The 20,168-nt window shown below is 42.1% G+C and overlaps 1 protein-coding gene across 3 annotated transcripts in view; it reads left to right on the top strand.

Moving 5' to 3' along the window:
• ABHD5 (abhydrolase domain containing 5, lysophosphatidic acid acyltransferase) overlaps positions 1–20,168 on the top strand; it is a 46,158-nt gene that overhangs the window by 12,223 nt on the left and 13,767 nt on the right. For 2 of the 3 annotated variants that reach the window (XM_020799487.3, XM_078377329.1), the window contains exons 2-4: positions 7,870–7,955; positions 13,462–13,834; positions 17,958–18,112. In XM_020799487.3, coding sequence (XP_020655146.3) covers positions 7,870–7,955; positions 13,462–13,834; positions 17,958–18,112 — 614 coding nt within the window. Of the gene's footprint in view, positions 1–7,846; positions 7,956–13,461; positions 13,835–17,957; positions 18,113–20,168 lie in introns of all 3 variants that reach the window. The other variant, XM_073003458.2, reaches the window with a different exon arrangement.

Here is a 20,168-nt window from a genome sequence, read left to right as displayed (position 1 = left end):
TTGCTCAGCAGCATTGCATGATATTATGACACAACCTGATAATTGCTCTTCCCACTAAATTGGCTTGGCCAAAACCATAGGTTGTGATACTGTAATGGTGTAGGACTCATTACACCTTATCCAAAACTTTTCATATGTACCAATTCATAACATTGAATCTTCGGTTGATAGCTTTCTCTTATTAACTGATTCACCCATATTTTATGTCTTTTATGTCTCTTGTGTGCTTCTAGATGAGAGATTGCATTTTAAATCTCTTTTTTTATAAACCAGAGTGTGAAATGAATGGAAGAATCATTTAAAACAACAATTTATTGAGAAGATTTTGCATTATAGTGTTAATATTCTACATGCCAGGCTGTAAAATACTGCTACAGCGCTAGAGTTCAAAATGTTCTACCTTTATAATGCAGCATTATAGATTGGTACAAATTTTAACACTGAACCCTTTATTTTTCTGCACACACCAACGACAACTGGAATTGTGGCCTAACATACTATCTCTAAAAATCACTCCATTCATAATAATGCCTGGCAAGCAAAATATGTCAGACTCCATCACTTCCTTTCTGGCAGAAGACTGTCATTTGAGCCTGGAATTATCTTGTCATTTGATATGGAAATCTAGGAATATGAATTGTTATTGTTTAAAAATGCAAATGGAAATGTTACAGTTTAAATCAGATTAACCTCTTTTTTCCTCCGATTCGTTCATATAAAACAGGATTGTATAAAGACCAAGACTCTGACTTGGCATAAATCAGCCTGATAATTATATGATATTATTTTTCATACTGTAGCCATGCTATTCTATTTCAGCATACTATATAACAAAGATGCAATGGCACCTTTAAATCTAACAGATTTAATTCCACATGAGTGTCTGTGGGATACAATCCACTTCTTCAGACAATGTATACACTATGGAAATAATTTTATCGTATTAATGATGGACTGTTGTGTTTATTAATTACTGTTTGAATTATGTGTTTCATGGGTGAGTGGGAAAAATTAGTGGTGCAACATCCTGTTCGTTATTTTCAAAAACCAAGCAATGTGTGTGTTCATATTTGAAGGGCCGGAAGAGAAGTTTATGACTCTGAGGAATGGACTTTGTTTTCTCTGTTCCAGCACATTCACTTCATTGTACTGCTACTATTCAGGCACTTCTTAGAAATTTCTGCCTCTGTCACTAATGCATTTGGCTGTATTGCAACAAAGCTTAAGTATTTTAATATAGATACGTTATGAATGTTCTGTGTGGCGAGGTTGGGGAAGGGGGTTAGGGAGTGATATGTTTAACAGACTGTAAACATGCTCTGTTTCTTGTATTTTAAATTTTTATATGCTTCTTGTTTCACAAGAGATCTCTAAGGTGACTACGTTTATTATATCCTACTTAGTTTAGTACTCTAAATATTTTATCAGGTCTGTTAAAATTGACAGAGGTTAAGTTGTGATGTGGTCACTGAGCAGGCAGGCACTCCAAAATGTAGAGTGTCAAATATTCACAGAAAACTTCATATTATTCGGAAAAATGTTATCACTGCTTTGTGTTTCATCCATTTTCTTGAGTAGAGTTTTGTTTTTTCTTGTGTGTTTTTTAGATGGTACATATGGCTTGGGGTGTGTGTTCCTTTTGTTTGTACACTATCAAAGTGGAGCCCTAACTTTCATTTTTCAAGATAGCTCCAGATCAGCTCTAGCGTTTTCAGAATAAGCATTGCATCTTGGTCTCTGCCATGAAGAGCCCCCACACCTGTAGTCTCACTGGAACTACCATTACTTTAAACCAATATCTTTTCCTTCATAAAACCCTGGCATGATATGGCTCAGGGGGAGGGGAGGGAAGGCAGAGGAGGCATAAGATGAGGGAGCTTCACTTCAACTTGTGTCCCAGCTATTAAGAATGTGGTTTGTTGTTAACACCTGTGCTAGGTAATTGTCAGTTTCCTTACTTTAATGACAATAATAATCATGTGCTGTCAAGTCAGTTTTGATTTATGGCAACCCTATTCAGGGTTTTCCAAAGAATACTCAGAAGTGGTTTAACGTTCACTTCTATTGGGGGCACCCTGGGACAGTGCAGCTTGCTCAAAGCCACTCAGACTGGCTCTATTCGTAGGGCCACAAACTTTATGTAATGGAATACGGAAAAGAATTGAAATAGTGATAGAAGTAAGATTATTTATGTGCATAAAACTAAAATAATTGTATTTGATTATATAATGTATATAGGTTATTTTGTTTTCCTATTCTTAAGGATTGTTAATACATTTAAAAAAAAATAGGAGATACAGTGGGGAATTGGGCTTCCAGCCTCTGGTTCTGCAGCCAGATGCCTAAACTACTGAGAAATCCGGCCAGCTTCCTTACTTTAATACAGATGTGGATTCCCATGGTGATGATTAGCAGGTGGATGGAGCAGGACAGATAAAGAAATGGCACCTGAGTTCTGTTGCTGTGACAAGTCTGCTTAACTTCAGACATCCAAACAGCAGGTAGCCTCCTCTGTAAAGGAGTACATGGGCACAGGAGTATCTTACTCCAAAGTGTATGTAAGCACAGTAGGCAAGGAAGTTAAGGTTGGAAGTGACTTGAATATGGAGCCATATACAGGGCTTGAAAAATGCACTCGTCCACTTGTCTGTGACGAGTGAAAAATGCTGCTGGAGGAGTCACAGCTCCCTCCCTACCTGCCTTCTTCCCCTCTGACTGTCTCTCTCTCTCTCTCTCTCTCTCTCTAATCCTGCAGTCCTCCCCTCCCCCCTCCCATTGCAAAAGGTAAACTGCCCTCTTCTTGCAAGAAGAGAGTTTGAGTGGCACATAGAGATATAACTCTGCAGGATAATGTAGAGCAGTCCCATGCTGGAGAATATGGAGATTCCATGCTCCCAATTTCAACCGAACAAGGACACATCCTGGGGTGGGAGGGAACCTTGGCTTCTTAAGAGGCCAGGCGCTTTTGCTTTCAGTTTTATTTTTGCTGACGACATCCAAAAGAAAGGCATTCAAAATACAAACTTCATGACCCCAAAGGCACGCAGGTAATAAAGCAACCCAAGTCTGAGGGGATAAATTAGTGATTTCCAATCCCAATAAATTGTAAGGCTATAGTCTGGTCATGCTGACTGGTGAAATTTTTGACTGACCGGTGAGACTTTCTAAAAATTTTGAAGCCCTGGCAATATACTTCTCTGTAAACTAACTTACGGTACAGCCCACTTTGTTATGTCATGCGCTGCCAAATAACATCTGATTTACGGCAACCTAGTAGGGTTTTCAAGGTATTTGAGATTTTACGAGTGGTTTTACCTGTGCCAATCCTCTGTGAGTTTTCATGGCTGAGCAGGGATTTGAACCTAGTTCAAAGGTCTCAGGTTTTAGTTTGTTACTCTATTCACTACATCACACAGGCTCCCACATATCCATAGGCCTTGATGTTTTTTGCTTCTGGTGCATTTTTGCTGAAGCAAAAAACTAAATGGGTTGTTTTGTGCCTATACTACGTTTCTGACCTTTTTGCTAGGATAGCTCTTCATGTATCCCACAAAAGCAGCTTCTTGGGATTTTGTTTCCTTGGAATAAAATGTGCTGCAATTGAGCTGAAGTTGGAAGATAATGGATTGTGTGTATCTTCTGTATGTTTGTGTATATGTGAAAGTGATTTCCATGCATACCCTTAGATCTTTGCTTTCCAGATCTATTCATCCTACCTCACATTAAGCCATGTTAAACTGATTTTGCTCTGAGATTACATCCATATCCTATATGGTTTTTTTAAATGGGGGTGGATAGATTTTTAATTACAGCTGTGTCAATAGAGCCAATGCTGAAGAACAGTGGGGAGTTGCCCCATCTGAAGGGCCATTCTTTGCCCATCCCTGGATGAAATGAAGATGCCGGGGAAACGGATTGAGAAATAACTGAAGTTTTTCATGGAAGGTTGCATTAAAGTGGAGCCATTTGGGGCAAAAGCTGGTCTAAATCCCAGGGCATGGTCTGATAGGCCAGCGATGCGGCTGCCTTGCTGTATTAAACAGATGTGTTCTCATCAGCCTTGGGGCAAGAACATCTAGGAACATTATGTATGGTCTTCTGAGACTTGTGATGGAATAAAGGGATGTTTATAAAACTAATAAAACTGCTAGTTATGAATATAATATTTGTGTAATTGGTTTCCCTTACCCCAAGGCTAATTAGTAGATTTTCAAAACAGTATACTTTTATATATGTTCATAAAAAGATACAGGTATATAATAAACTTTATGTGCATCACATACAAGAAAGGGTACACAAATGTGTATGAAAGTTTTATAACTTCAGAATTGCAGAATTATTAATTTTTCTGTTGGTTGTTTCTCCTCTGATATGACCTGTTAAATCTGTCCTATCATAAGATTTCTATTTGAAAAACATTGTCTCAGCTAACACCACAGGTTATTGATATGTGAGGAAAAACGGAGAGTGCTCTTGTTACAGCTACTCACAGAACAGTTACCATATTTTTTGCTCCATAAGACGCACTTCCCCCCCCCCAAAATGTGGGGGGGGACGTCTGTGCATCTTATGGAGCGAAGGCGGCGATTTCGCCCCCGCTGGCCTGGTGGGGGGGAGCGTCGCAAGGGTCTGAGTGAGCCTTCCAGGACCCTTGTGCCGCTCCCCCCACCCCCCCACAGGCCCAGCACGGGCAAAATCGCCAGCTTCCAGGTGGGGGGAGCGTCATAAGGGTCCGGGAAGGCTCGCTCGGACCCTTGCGATGCTCCCCCCACCCCGCCATGGGGCCAGCGCAGGTGAAATCGCCACCTTCTGGGACTCTTTTGAGGCTTGGGAAGCTTCAGAAGAGTCCCAGAGGGTAGTGATTTCGCCCCCTCTGATCCCGGGGGGGCAGGGTGAGTCTCTAAAGGGTCCTGGAACACACCCTAAGACCCTTTAGAGACTCACCCTGCCCCCACAGCGGTCAGAGGGGGCGAAATCGCCACCTTCTGGGACTCTTCTGAAGCTTCCCAAGCCTCAAAAAAGTCTCAGAGGTGGCAATTTCGCCCCCTCCGACCCCCGGGGGGGAGGGTGAGTCTCTAAAGGATTGTGGAACACACCCTAGGACCCTTTATTTATTTATTTAATTTTTTTTACCCCGCCCCTCTAGACCATGTCTACTTTAGAGACTCCCCCTCCCCCGGGGGGTCAGAGGGGGTGAAATCGCCACCTCTGAGACTTTTTTGAGGCTTGGGAAGCTTCAGAAGACTCCCAGAAGGTGGCAATTTTGCCCCCTCTGGCCTCTGGGGGGGGGGGCTGGTTGAGCCTCCAAAGGATCCTAGGGTGTGTTCCATAAGACGGACCTCTCCATAAGGCTCACCAATTTTTAGGAGAAGAAAATAGATTTTTTTTCCTGTTTTCTTCTCCTAAAAATTTGGTGCTTCTTATGGAGAGGTGCGTCTTATGGAGTGAAAAATACGGTACCCTCCTACTATCCAGAATTAACTATTCCTTTTCAGTCCTCTTCCCCTTATGTTAAAGTACAGTGCAGCAAATATCGCTGCTAACCGAAAACATCGCTAAGCAATTTTAAAAGCCCATAGGAATGCATTGAAACCCCTTCAATGCGTTCCTATGGGCAAAAAACTCACCTTTAAGCGAAAATCCTCCATACGGCGGCCATTTTCGCTGCCCGGTATGTGAGGAATCCGTCCCAAAACACAGCGGGCGGCCATGGTTTTTTTTCCAGCGGCCATTTTGGAACCGCCGATCAGCTGTAGGAAAAAGATCGCTATGCGATAATCAGTAAGCGAAACAGCTTACCAATCGTCACAAAGTGATTTTTTCCTATTTAAAACATCGCAATGCGATCGCTTTTTCGATCGCAAATTCTTCGTTGCTAAGCGGTTTCATCATTAAACGGGGCACTTGTTAAGCGAGGCACCACTGTACTAAGTATATCAGTGCTGGGAGGGAAAGAACCGCTGGGGTTTGTGGCTTCTACAATTTATCTATTTGTTGTAAGGGAAATCTCTGGCAGGGTGGATAAAAATCAATATTTTTTAAAAAAAATGAAAAAATCTATTTAAATCATGATTTAAGTCACTCTGCTTCTCTGGAATTAATAAAATATATTTGAGGTTAATCCAAATATTTGTCCAAGGTACAGCAAACCAATTGAAGCAAAAGTAAAAAAAAAAAAAGTTATGTACACCCCATTGATTTAGGGAGTCTGTTCTTGTTGGGAGTAACAATTGGGCTTAATCCATAATATTTAAGAGAAAGTATGTGTGCATGTATGATCCCCTTCCCACATAGACACGTGCAAAAAAATTACAATTGTTTTGTTTTGTTTCTAAGCCCTCCCAGACCTGGGGCACAAGGCAGCTTCCCATATGGTTAAAAAAACCCAATACAGTTAAAATGCAAAACATTAAAATTATTAAAAGGGAATTTTCATTATATTATTAGAATACAATTAAAATAAGAACATTTTAAAATGTCTTAATTTAAAAAATAATTAAAAATTGTTTTTAAGAAGAGAGAAGACCAGAATATTAGCTAAAACTCTTTGGTTGGAAGGCTGTTTGTATTGAAGGCCTGTCTAATTAAAAAGGTATTTACCTGCCAATAAAAGGACAGGAGTGATAGGTCAATCCTAATGTCTCTTGACATAGAGAAGGCCTTCTTGAGTTCCCACTAACTGTATATCTGAGGGTGGTGTGACTGTGAGAAAGGGCCTCTCCAGCAGATCTCAAATCCCAGACAGGCTTGTATGGGATTTTCAGATAGCCTGGATGCAAATTATATAGTCATAATCAGCAAATTGTGACTGGAAACAGTCAGCCTGTGAAACTGTTGTAGTAAAGGAGTTATATATTTCCTCTAACTAGCTATTTTTGAGCGGTCTGGCTGTGTTGTTCTGGAACATATAAAGTTTCCAAACACTTTTCAAAGGCAACCTCATCTCGAATATATTACGGTAATCCAATCAGGATTTAGCTGGCATGTCTCACCATAGCCAAATCAGAAGTCTTCACAATCAGTTGAAACTGGTGGACTGGGTTTAACTGTGCAAATATATTTCTGGCCACTACCAAAATGCATCAAAGTTGAGGATGAATCCAGGAGAACACCCAAGCTGTGAACTTGAGTTTTCAGAAGTATAACTCCCTCCAGGAATTCTTGTTCCCTTATTTGCCATCCATTTGACCAGAAGTACCTTTGTCTTGTCTGGCTTTACTTTGAATCTGATTTCAGTGTAGGTAAGAATAATTAATGCAGATATATCAGACCATAGAAATTTCTTGACAAGAGGTGCTTTTTAAGTTTCTCACAAAGGCTACATTGAGCATTACTAATTTTCACGCTGTGAAGTACAATTTTACAATTTACCCTGTTTCCCTGAAAATAAGACCTAACCTGAAAATAAGCTCTAATATGATTTTTCAGGATGCTCGTAATATAAGACCTACCCCCAAAATAAGCCCCAGTTAAGTGAAACCCTGCCCTCCACCATTGTGCAGCATTGTGCAGCAACCGGAAGATGACATGACTATAAAATAAAACATCCCCTGAAAATAAGCCCTATTGCGGGGTTTTATGTTTTTTTTGAGCAAAAATTAATATAAAATCCTGTCTTATTTTCGGGGAAACATGGCAGATTTTTTTGAGCAGCACTACTTTTTGAACATCACTTGTATTTCACAGAATAGTATATACGCTACTTATATACTGCTGAGTTAACTGGTGATGTTCATCAAATGCAAGACAAATGAGTTTCTGTTTTGCCAAGAATCTTAATCTCTGATTTATAACGTATCTATAGTTAGTATAATGTGTCCTGTTTTGTTTTATTTTTATGTTACAGCTCTTTCATTCCATTTACTCTAGGTCAGGATGGCTGTCCAGTTGGCTCCCTGCTTGGTGTCCCACATCACTGGTACATCTTAAAGAAGCAGAAGAGAAAATGTTGAAATGTAAGGACTTTGTGGTAAGAAGTCACCACTTGACATGATTCTCTTATGTCTTCCTCCTCTAGGACTAATGGGAGGGAGAGACAGGAATGAACAATATTGAAGGAATTGCACTTTTGCCACATGAAAGCGTCTAATATCTAGGAATCATCGTCGTTTAGTCGTGTCCAACTCTTCGTGACCCCATGAACCAGAGCACGCCAGGCCCTTCTATCCTCCACTGCCTCCCGTAGTTGTGTCAATTTCATGTTGGTTGCTTCGCAGACACTGTCCAGCCATCTCATCCTCTGTTGTCCCCTTTTCCTGTTGCCGTCACACTTTGCTAATATCAAAGTCTTTTCCAAGGAGTCTTCTCTTCTCATGAGATGGCCAAAGTACTGGAGCCTCAGTTTCAGGATCTGTCCTTCCAGTGAGCACTCAGGCTTGATTTCCTTTAGAATTGATAGGTTTGTTCTCCTTGCAGTCCAGGGGACTCTCAAGAGCCTCCTCCAGCACCACAATTCAAAGGCATCAATTCTTCGGCGGTCTGCTTTCTTTATGGTCCAGCTCTCACTTCCATATGTCACGACAGGAAAAACCATAGTTTTGACTATTGGGACTTTTGTTGGCAAGGTGATGTCTCTGCTCTTTAAGATGCTGTCAAGGTTTGCCATTGCTTTCCTCCCAAGAAGCAGGCGTCTTTTAATTTCGTGACTGCTGTCTCCATCTGCAGTGATCATGGAGCCCAAGAAAGTAAAATCTGTCACTGTCTCCATATCTTCGCCTTTTATTTCCCAGGAGGTGATGGGACCAGTGGTCATGATCTTATTTTTTTTATGTTGAGTTTCAGGCCGTTTTTTGCGCTCTCCTCTTTCACCCTCATTATAAGGTTCTTTAATTCCTCCTCACTTTCTGCCATTAGAGTGGTATCATCTGCATATCGGAGGTTGTTGATATTTCCTCCGGCAATCTTAATTCTGGCTTTGGATTCCGTCAGTCCAGCCTTCCGCATGATGTATTCTGCATATAAGTTAAATAAGTCGGGGGACAATATACAGCCTTGTACTCCTTTCCCAATTTTGAACCAATCACTTGTTCCATATCCAGTTCTAACTGTTCCTTCCTGTCCCTCATATAGGTTTCTCAGGAGATAGATAAGTTGGTCAGGCACTCCCATTTCTTTAAGGACTTGCCATAGTTTGCTGTGGTCCACACAGTCAAAGGCTTTTGCATAGTCAATGAAGCAGAAGTAGATATTTTTCTAGAACTCTCTGGCTTTTTCCATAATCCAGCGCATGTTAGCAATTTGGTCTCTAGTTCCTCTGCCTCTTCGGTATCCAGCTTGAACTTCTGGGAGTTCTCGGTCCACATACTGCTGAAGCCTACCTTGGAGGATTTTGAGGATAACCTTGCTAGCGTGGGAAATGAGTGCAATTGTACGGTAGTTGGAGCATTCTTTGGCACTGCCTTTCTTTGGGATTGGGATGTAGACTGATCTTTTCCAATCCTCTCACCACTGTTGAGTTTTCCAAACTTGCTGGCATATTGAGTGTAGCACCTTCACAGCATCATCTTTTAAGATTTTAAATAGTTCAACTGGAATGTCATCACCTCCACTGGCCTTGTTTTAGCCAGGGTTTCTAAGGCCCACTTGACTTCACTCTCCAGGATGTCTGGCTCAAGGTCAGCAACTATATTGTCTGGGTTGTCTGGGATATCCAAATCTTTCTGGTATAATTCCTCTGTGTATTCCTGCCACCTCTTCTTGATGTCTTCTGCTTCTGTTAGGTCCCTCTCATTTTTGTCCTTTATCATGTCCATCTCTGCACAAAATGTTCCTCTAATGTCTCCAATTTTCCTGAACAGTTCTCTGGTTTTTCCTTTTCTATTATTTTCCTCTATTTCTTTACATTGTTCATTTAAGAAGGCCCTCTTGTCTCTCCTTGCTATTCTTTGGAAGTCTGCATTCAGTTTTCTGTAACTTTCCCTATCTCCCTTGTATTTCGTTTTCCTTCTACTCTCTGCTATTTCTAAGGCCTCGTTGGACAGCCACTTTGCTTTCTTGCATTTCCTTTTCTTTGGGATGGATTTTGTTGCTGCCTCCTATACAGTGTTATGAGTCTCTATCCAAAGTTTTTCAGGCACTCTGTCCACCAAACCTAGTTCCTTAAATCTGTTCTTCACTTCCACTGTGTATTCATAAGGGATTTGGTTTAGATTATACCTGACTAGCCCAGTGGTTCTTCCTACTCTCTTCAGTTTAAGCTTGAATTTTGCTATGAGAAGCTGATGATCAGAGCCGCAGTCAGCTCCAAGTCTTGTTTTTGCTGACTGTATAGAGCTTCTCCATCTTTGGCTGCAGAGAATATAATCATTTGATTTCGGTATTGCCCATCTGGTGATGTCCATGTATAGAGTCGCCCTTTGTGTTGTTGGAAAAGAGTGTTTGTGATGACCAGCTTGTTCTCTTGACAAAACTCTATTAGCCTTTGCCCTGCTTCGTTCTGAACTCCAAGGCCAAACTTTCCTGTTGTTCCTCTCATCTCTTGACTCCCTACTTTAGCATTCCAATCCCCTAGAATGAGAAGAACATCTTTCTTTGGTGTCAGTTCTAGAAGGTGTTGTAAGTCTTCATAAAATTATTCAATTTCAGTCTCCTCAGCAATGGTGGTTGGTGCATAAACTTGGATTGTTATGATGTTGAAAGGTTTGCCTTGGATTCGTATTGACATCATTCTTTCATTTTTGAGATTGTATCCTATTACAGCTTTTCCCACTCTTTTGTTGACTATGAGGGCTACTCCATTCCTTCTACGGGATTCTTGCCCACAGTGGTAGATATGATAATCATCTGAGCTGAATTTACCCATTCCTGTCGATTTTAGTTCACTGATGCCCAGGATGTCGATGTTTATTCTTTCCATCTCCTGTTTGACCACCTCCAACTTCCCAAGTTTCATAGATCTTACATTCCAGGTTCCTATGCAGTATTTTTCTTTGCAGCATTGGACTTTCCTTTCACTTCCAGGCACGTCCACAGCTGAGCATCCTTTCGGCTTTGGCACAACCACTTCATTAGCTCTGGAGCTACTTGTACTTGTCCTCCGCTCTTCCTCAGTAGCATGTTGGACGCCTTTCGACCTGATGGTCCCATCTTCCAGTGTCATATCTTTTAGTCTTTGTTTCTGATCATGGGGTGTTCTTGACAAAGATACTGGAGTGGCATTGCCATTTCCTACTCCAGGTGGATTGCGTTTAGTCGGAACTCACCACTACGTCCTGTCCGTCTTGGGTGTCCCTGCATGGCATAGCCCATAGCTTCTCTGAGTTACTCAAGCCCCTTCGCCACGGCAAGGCAGCAATCCATGAAGGGGATCTAGGAATAGTGTAGGATTTTAATCAGAAGATACTAGGTCTAAGTAAACATCAGTTATTAGTTTGTTCCATTGGTAGGAAGGTGAGGTAGCCTGAATTCACAGTAGGCTGATCTGTCTTTTTCTCCTGTAAAGGAGTGACTAGGCTTGAAGATATTCTAGGGAAACAGTTTAGGGACCCATCCAAATGGTCAGTTTCTGTCAGATAATACTGTAAATAAAATAAATGGAAGCATATTTGTGTGAAGATGTAGGGCAAGCTGCATTGCCAGAGCAGCTCTTGTTTTGTTATTCTTGGCTTATCTAATTTGTGCAAAAGGTCTTCATTGAAAATGTGCATTGTATAACTGCTCCTGCAAAAATTTTACATTGTCGTTTCTAAACCATTTCCCTGACTTCTCGTATATGATCAGACCTATTCCCTTTGAAATAAAAATAATTTGTTTATAAAATGTTCTGCTCAAAAAAGAAGCATATGAGGTGACCCCCATTCTCTCTTCTTTATTATCTACAATTATGGCAGACAAAGGTCAGCATCCTAATGCAGGAATTATGTCATTGTCAGCTGCAGATTGCTTCTGACTGAAGAATTCTATTTTTCTCAGTTTGGAATACACACAGTTTCTTCTCATTAGCAAAAATCCTGTTGCACTTGGAGTAGTGCAAAGTTATTCCTGCAGAGGTTTGCAAGGAGTTTTGCCTAGGCAGTCCATGTTCCATATCTGATTGTGCAATTGATTGTGTAACTATTTCCATAACTATGCCTGCAGAAATGCATGCTGGATATAATTTGACATGAATTTCATAAACGCATATGCAACTTTGAGTTACACAGGTGAAACTATGGAACAGGATTCTAGCCACTGCATGGGAGTCATATACACCTCAACATTTTAAAAAAGTCTTTAATCAGAAGCAGTCTGCAACTGATGAGACATAATTCTTGTTGCACAGGCAGAGCTACACAACAGAATATTGGCCAGAATGTGTTCTTCTTTAAAAGTGATTAAAATTGTTCAAAAAGACCTGTGTCTGTGCACCTTTTTGGACACAATAGGGCAGTCTCTTACAACTCATTGGTCTTTAGGCATTCTAAACTACTGAGAGCTGATAGGAGTTGTACTTCAAAACATCTGGAGGACACCAAGTTGGTGAAGGTTGCCATAAGGCATGTATGAAAAGTGTGCTTCAGCCTCAGGGTGGAATTCAGTTTCAGATAAATGAGTGGTGTTGGTTCCACTGGTTGTTAAGGCCTAATCCAAAATGATGGAACTGAAAATAAACACCATAGTTTAGTTTAGAGCTCTCACTCCCATTAACTAAGCTTCAGGAGAGACATTTAAAAAGGAGCAAAACTGCAAGCCATTAGACAATGGTATCATGGAAACAGGATGTGGGATGCCCAAGAAGCCTGGATTCAATGCTACAAGTAGAAATGCAGATTTCTGCCTTTCCATATAAATGTAAGGAACTACGGGCTCTATTTGTTGAAGCATTTCTCCCCAATGTCATCTGCCTGACCCACCAGATCTTCCAAGGTTATGCTGTGTTGCCACTCCAAGGGAGGCCCGGGAGTCTTCTGTGAAGAGCCAGTCCTTCTTCATAGTGGCACCAACCCTATGGAACCAGCTGCTGGTGGAGCTACACCAGGCACCCTCCTTGCTACTGTTCAGAAGGCAGTTTAAAATACTGCTCTTCAGGGTGGCCTTCCATAATGACTCTGCCTGATTCTACATCACTGTTCCCGCTCTCATAGAGAAAACACCTTTGCATTACTGCTGTTTTTGATGGTTTTATGTTTATATATATATATATTCAAATGTTTGTGTTATCTATTTTTCTTAGTGTTGTGAATTGCTCAGAAAAGTGCATCATAGTAATTGGGTGCTATATAAAGCTAATGAAATAGACAGACAGATAAGCTAATGAAACAGACAGACAGACCATACAAGGGAGGGACATGTGAGAACACATGCCTGGTAATGTACTTCTGCCTCTTTTCAACTGGTACTGCTCCCTTCTTTCTTGTTGTACTATAAGGTATCATGCTGAGAGTGATGATAATTGCACACAGGACTTGCTCTAAAACTCTGGTTCTTGTGTTTCAGTATAGTTTTTTGAAAGAAAGGTAAGGTTTTGTGTTTTTCTTTCTTCAGGTATCACAACTCCATACACTAAACAGTATGTCTTCATATCCAATGGAAATAAAATATGGACACTAACATTCTCTCAGAACCTTTCACAGAAAACGCCACTTATTCTTCTGCATGGGTTTGGAGGTGGTGTTGGACTTTGGGCTCTGAACTTTGAAGACCTTTGTGAAAATAGGACTGTGTATGCGTTTGATCTCTTGGGGTTTGGACGCAGTAGTAGACCACAGTTTGACACTGATGCAGAAGTAGCTGAAAATCAATTTGTAGACTCTATCGAAGAATGGAGACGGAAAATGGGATTGGACAGAATGATTTTACTTGGACACAACCTTGGTGGATTCCTGGCAGCTGCATACTCACTGAAATACCCATCAAGGTATCTGAAGAGAATAGCCTGATGGAAGTTCTTCTACTTTATTAAAGATTTGATTGTAGTTTTGACAGCATAACCTGGTCCTACACGTGTGCAGCATGGGGCAGTTGTATTACTTCAAACGGTCTACCTTCAGATGGAACACTGTTGAAAACACAGCTTATAGATCGAAGCCTAAAAAATAAATAAGGCCAGTTGTATCGTATGTATATTCACTTCTGATGGCATTTGCATGCAACAATTTCTGTGATGTTTACTACTCCCAAATATGGTTTTGAATTGAGGGTTGTTTGCTCTCTGAAGACATAGGATATTTGTCTAAACTACCCTACAGTCAGTCTGTTTGCACCACTGTTCTTGCTCATGCATGTACCTTGCTACCAGACATAATGGACAGTAAGCATATTCCAGCTGTGGAGTAAATTAACAACTGCATGGCATTCTAAGAAACATGAAAATATAGTTTGGTTTCATATATTCAGTCAATGACCTGGACCAAAGAGTGACTATGGAACAGAACCCCTAAACAGAATAGAATCCAAGGAAGGAAGAAATAGTGAGAGAGATGCTAGAGACATCCCATTGGTGGTGGAGAATGTTGCACTCTAAAGAAGGAAGCCATGAACTGGCATAAACTTGTAGTGTGGGATAGGTTTGCACAGAACTCATTCTGGACTTTTAGGTATTTAGGATTGGTGTGTACAGGTTAACCAAACAATACCATGTTTCTTAATCTTCAAGGGTTTTTCACAGAATCATTGTTCGCATTAGGCATGGGATTTTTGGATTTTCTGGACTACGAATACCATAATTCTCTATCCTGGGAGTTCTACCTAGTTTGTAGGCACCTTAGAAACACTTCAATTTGATGCACCTGGGAGAAATCCCTAAATTCAAAGGCTTTTAGGTAGGCCAATCTTTCTGTTCTCACCACAGTGCTAACTGGGAGCTTTCTTTCTGAGAAGGAAGCTTGGACAGAGCTTGGCCTAGCTAAGCCTCAGATCGTTCCAGTTTACGCCTTTCTCCCAGAGGCATCACACTGAGACATTTCTAAGGTGCCTGCAAGGTAGTTCGAACTCCTGGAATAGAGAATCATGATATTTATAGTCCAGAAAAGCTCCAAAATCCAATCTTTTAACTCACATGCTTATTTATGTTAATATGATTGATATACTGCATTCAGATATCACATTGAAGTGACTAACTACTGGCAGTATTGCTAAGTAGAATGTGGTCCTCCATATGTTGTTGGAATGCTAATCCCCGTACTCTTCACTGTTGACTATGCTGGCTAGGGTTGATGAGAGTTGCAGTCCCACAACTTTGCCCAGCCTTGTATGACAAGACATAATTGCAACAAGCCCTGGGTTCTTGTCCTTCCCTGTTGTCTAACATGGGCATGAGAAGGAGTCTGGAGTTTTGTTGAAGGACACTTTTTCTCATCCGGACAAATGAGTCTTGGTTAATGTTAACAATGTTTGGTATATATTCGCGAAGGCTTTCACGGCCGGGATCTAATGGTTGTTCTGGGTTTTTCGGGCTCTTTGGCCGTGTTCTGAAGGTTGTTCTTCCTGACGTTTCGCCAGTCTCTGTGGCCGGCATCTTCAGAGGATCGACCAGAGCACAGGTTGCTGTCCTCTGAAGATGCCGGCCACAGAGACTGGCGAAACGTCAGGAAGAACAACCTTCAGAACACGGCCAAAGAGCCTGAAAAACCCAGAACAACCAATGTTTGGTATGTTAGCTTATTTCAGAGAAACCATGGTCTATGTTAACCACACTTAAAAAGGGAAACAAATATTCTAATAGCTGTTCTGGAAGAGGGGAGGGAAAGCCTGGAGCTTGCTGCACTTTATCCTGATCACATTATAGGTGGGGTGAGTGGTCTTGAGAGGTTCAGGGGCTGCACCCATACCTCCCTTTATCTTGAAGGGCTGTACTTACCCTCATAACCCCCATCCCCAAAATTTCTTACAAAATTGTGGGGAAAACCCTTGCATCTTCTAGTGGCCATTTTTAAAAAAGGCTGTGGGACAGATCTTAGGGGTGCTGGAGGCTGATCGACATATGACAGAACTGAGGGCACAAGGGATTTTTCTGAGTCAGTTTTTTTTCCCAAGCAAAATTCAAAAGTTTCCAAATGGGTGGGGGGATATGAGAGTGGAATTTGGGCCCCAGGATATGTGTGTGTGCCAACATTTAATTTACCCCATACTAAATGATAACCATTCAAACATTTATTGGCTGTAGTTGGCCTTTCTGATCCCTTTTAAGCAGAAGAGGGGGAACTATGCTCATCTTAGGCTCAGAGACCTTTTATCATACCCAGAGGTCTGCACACGTTTATGCATTTCTTGGAAATTTAAGCAGGACATTGTCATTGTTCTATCTATAGAATATTATTTTTAAGGAAATAAATGCATACTAGATAGAATCTAGTATCAGAATGAAAATACTAACAAATATAGAAGAAATGCAGTATGTGTTCTAGTCTTGGAATACCTATCTGACATAAAGGAAGCCTCATACAGCGTTTCCTTCTTTGCAACGTATAACTGAGACTAAAAGCTGAAAAAGTATTGATTTGCTCAGTATCTGATACCTTTATCTTTCACCTTCAGTTTCAAGATGAAAGGGAGCTATATCAGTATACAGTATGTGATGAGAGCACCATGTCCAGAGTGCCAGACAGGGATGGGGGACTCAAGTCATGTGATTCACTGTCCATTCACAATTAAGCCACACCAGTGACTCCACATGGACTTTACTGTTTTTTTAATGACTTGGACTCAACTCGCAACTTGGAACCTTTTTTCCAAGTAGATTCCCTATTGTTTTCGTTTTTTTAAAAAAAATAATCTTGCTTCATTTATCTTTTAAACTGCTCCATTTTCCAGCTAGAATCCTGCAGAGGGAAATCACACTGCAGAAGCAGCTTCTGATTCATGCATGGCTCTCCCTCCTTTTGCCCAGACTCCTCTGTGTGTGTGTGTGTGTGTGTGTGGGTGTGTGGGTGTGTGGGTGTGTGGGTGTGTGTGGGTGTGTGGGTGTGTGTGGGGGTGTGGGTGTGGGTGTGGGTGTGGGTGTGGGTGGGAGGGAGGGAGGGAGGGAGGGAGGGAGCTTCTCCAGGACCCTGTGGGTGGACCTGCTAATAAACTCTTGCCGTGTCTGCAAGGTTTTGCGTCATTTTGCAGAGTGTTTGTGCATGCACGTGAGTGACTTTTTCCTCTTGAGCTGCGCTCCTGCAAGACACATATACTCTATCGATCTGCAAAAACTTGCAGACACAATTCAAACAGCAAACGTTTAGCAGCAGCTCCACCTACCCAGTCCCAGGGAAGCAGCCTCCCCCCTCTCCCCCCCACTCAGTCAAACAGAGAGAGAGAGCAGCCAGCAGTAGCCTGCCTGCGTGCCTCCCCCCAGACACACATGCATGCTTGCATGCGTGCGCGCACACACACACAGTGCAGAGCAATTTACCTCTGTCTGCAGCCTTTTAAATGAGGATTCCAGCCTGAAAATGGAGCTCTTTAAAGGATAAGTGAAGCAAGATTTTTTAAGCAAATTTTTAAACTTTAAAAAAATATTTTCAGGAGAAGAACAGAGAACAAAATTTGGTGTCTTAGCAGCTTCTGACCTCCATACACAGCTCATACAAACCCTACCCACCTCCTCCCCTTTTTCTTGAAAAAAAAAAGCTTATTAGGGATCTGAAACTCCAAATTGGAGTTTGGGACATGGTATCAAAGACTTGGGACTTGATTTGAGTCTTACTACCAAAAACTTGCCAACATCCTGGCGCCTATTGAGTCCGTAAGCATTCTGCATGCTTCTTGAAGCTGGAGAGGGAAGGCATAGATTCATTGTGACTCTCTTCTTGTGTCCACCAATTGCATACTTAAACAAGTTCCAGGCTTAAGCATAACTTTGGAGTAGCTGAAGGAATTAAGTAAAGGAATTAAGCAGTATCAAGCAGCTGAGCTTTGCTGTTTTGGTTAGAAGAAATCCTGAAATACCATTAATTTCTCCCAGCACTTTAAGGGAAACTATAACATAGCTGAATTACCTGAAACATAAGTTTCAAATACATTATTTTGATGCATCTTCTTAACTTTTATATCTGCAGAACGAAACACCTGATACTAGTGGAACCATGGGGTTTTCCAGAAAGGCCTTCCAGTGCCGATCATGAGAGGGCTATTCCAATCTGGATCAAAGCACTTGGAGCAGTTTTGAGTCCATTTAATCCATTGGCGGGTCTCAGATTAGCAGGACCCTTTGGTGAGTGCTAATTACTATTTTATTTTAATGGCATCTGTTCTGAAACTTCACCTTCAACTTTAGGTCGCTTGCGCTTAGAGTTTAGCGCTAGCATGGTAGTGCTTCCTGGGAACAAATTTCTTGGAGTCAATGCATGGAATTTCATGTGGGCAAGTGAAGAAATTGGTAGAGGAGCAGGGATGGCCCTATCCTTAGGTTTAGTAAGGTGGGGCCTTAAGTGGTAGAGCACAGGAAACACCAAACTTAACACTTCACTGTCACTCTTGATGGGCCTACTGTTTGGCATGCACTGATGCTCACTCTACATCATTCTAGAATAGGCAGTTTCATTGGTGCACCTTCACTATGAGAACCTTCAGAGCTGCACATTCCAGGAACAGGCTCTGTGGGGAGGCAGCTTCTGGAAAGTGCCACATAGCTGTTTGCAGCAAGTTGCTGCCGCCAACAATAGCCATCACTACGTCCTTCTCATCTCTCTTCCTCTCTTATCTGAAGATGGAGGAAGGAATGGAGGTGCCACCAGCCACTCTGATGCAGTACAATGTGCTTAAGTGCTGCAGGGTATGCAAGAGTGATATAGGGCTGCCAATGAAAAGGGATTGCGCAATGTCTGAGGACAGTGCTCAACTTCCTGCCTCAAGTATCAGAAGAGGTTTGGTGATCCCTGTTGACTATGGGCAGAGAACTGTCTCTGCCTTTTCTTGTGCCTAGCATACAAACGCATGTATCTGTTATAGGAGGGTGAGAAATCACTATCTTCTGTGAGCCCTGAGCAGGCTAGTACTTTTTGCAAGCTTATTTGCATGGGTGCTTTAAGTGTCTCTTGGCTATGGTAATCATGACAGATACTAACAATTCCCTTCCTCTATATTCTTTCCTTGACGTTCAAACCTGAATTTGGTTGAAAAGCGTTCAAGGACTCTTGGCATATAAGCATTGTACAACAGAAACGTTGAATCTTTCTATATTTACACCTTTTGTCCTCCTGTTCATAACGGCATGCCAATAGCAGAGGCATGAAACAGACTATAAAATCCTTGTGTAACCAACCCCCCAACTCCCCTCAAAAAAACCCTTCTATACAGTGGTGCCTCGACTTACGAACGCCCATACCTATGAACATTTTGACTTACGAACAGCTCCACTCGCAAAATTTTGCTTTGACTTGTGAGTGGAGCTTTGACCTAAGAACAGAAAAAGGCAGGGGGGAAAGGCGGGAAATTCAAACCATTGGTGGCGAAGAGGCTGCTTCTTTGTAGCTCTTTCGCCCCAACAGTTAGAGCAGGGGGTCAGGGAACTTTTTTACTCCTGCGGGACAGGAGAAGGAAGGAGAGGTGGGGGCAGCTCCGGATCGCTGCTGGACGCAGGAAGCCGGTGCCCTCCCTGCCCATCCCTGGCACTGGTCTACTTGTGAGTAAGGGCCCCCGAAGACCCTGGGCTGAGCTGGGGCGCACAGGTTGGAGGGGCTCCTCCATGGACAGGGCGTGCAGAGGTGGTGCAGGAGGAGGAAGGAGAAGCGGGGCGGCTCCAGTTCGCTGCTGGGCGCGGGAAGCCGATGCACTCCCTGCCCATCCTTGGTGTGGGTCTACTCATGAGCAAGGCCTGTCAAAGGGACAGGTCTACTCATAAGTAAGGGTCCCTGCTGCTGCCTTGGCTGCCCTGTCACCAGCCGCCAGGGAGTGAGTGCCGTCGGAGGAGGCTTCAGTCTGCCTAGTAAGTTGCTGCTTTTTGCTGTTTAGAAACTTCTGAGTGGGTTTTGCAGGGTGGGTTTCAGCTAAGGGGGGTTATGTTTCTGTGCTGTGTTGTTTGTTTTTGTTTTTTGGGGGGCAGCCTTCGGGGCTTGCTCTGTTTATTTTTGTTTTTTTTTTAAAAGCCCCAGGGCTTTCCAATGGGGCTTTCTGTGGTTTTTTTTTTTTTTTTTTTGTATTTTTTGAAATGCTGGAACGGATTAATCCTGTTCCCATGCATTTCAATGGGAAATGGTCCTTCGACTTACGAAAATTTTGAGTTACGGCCACCATTCCAATACGGATTAATTTCATAAGTCGAGGCACCA

This window comes from Pogona vitticeps, chromosome 6 (genome assembly GCF_051106095.1).
Source record: "Pogona vitticeps strain Pit_001003342236 chromosome 6, PviZW2.1, whole genome shotgun sequence".
Lineage (NCBI taxonomy): Eukaryota > Metazoa > Chordata > Lepidosauria > Squamata > Agamidae > Pogona > Pogona vitticeps.
Note: the sequence above shows the minus strand (reverse complement) of the source record. Positions and strands in the feature narration are given on the sequence as shown.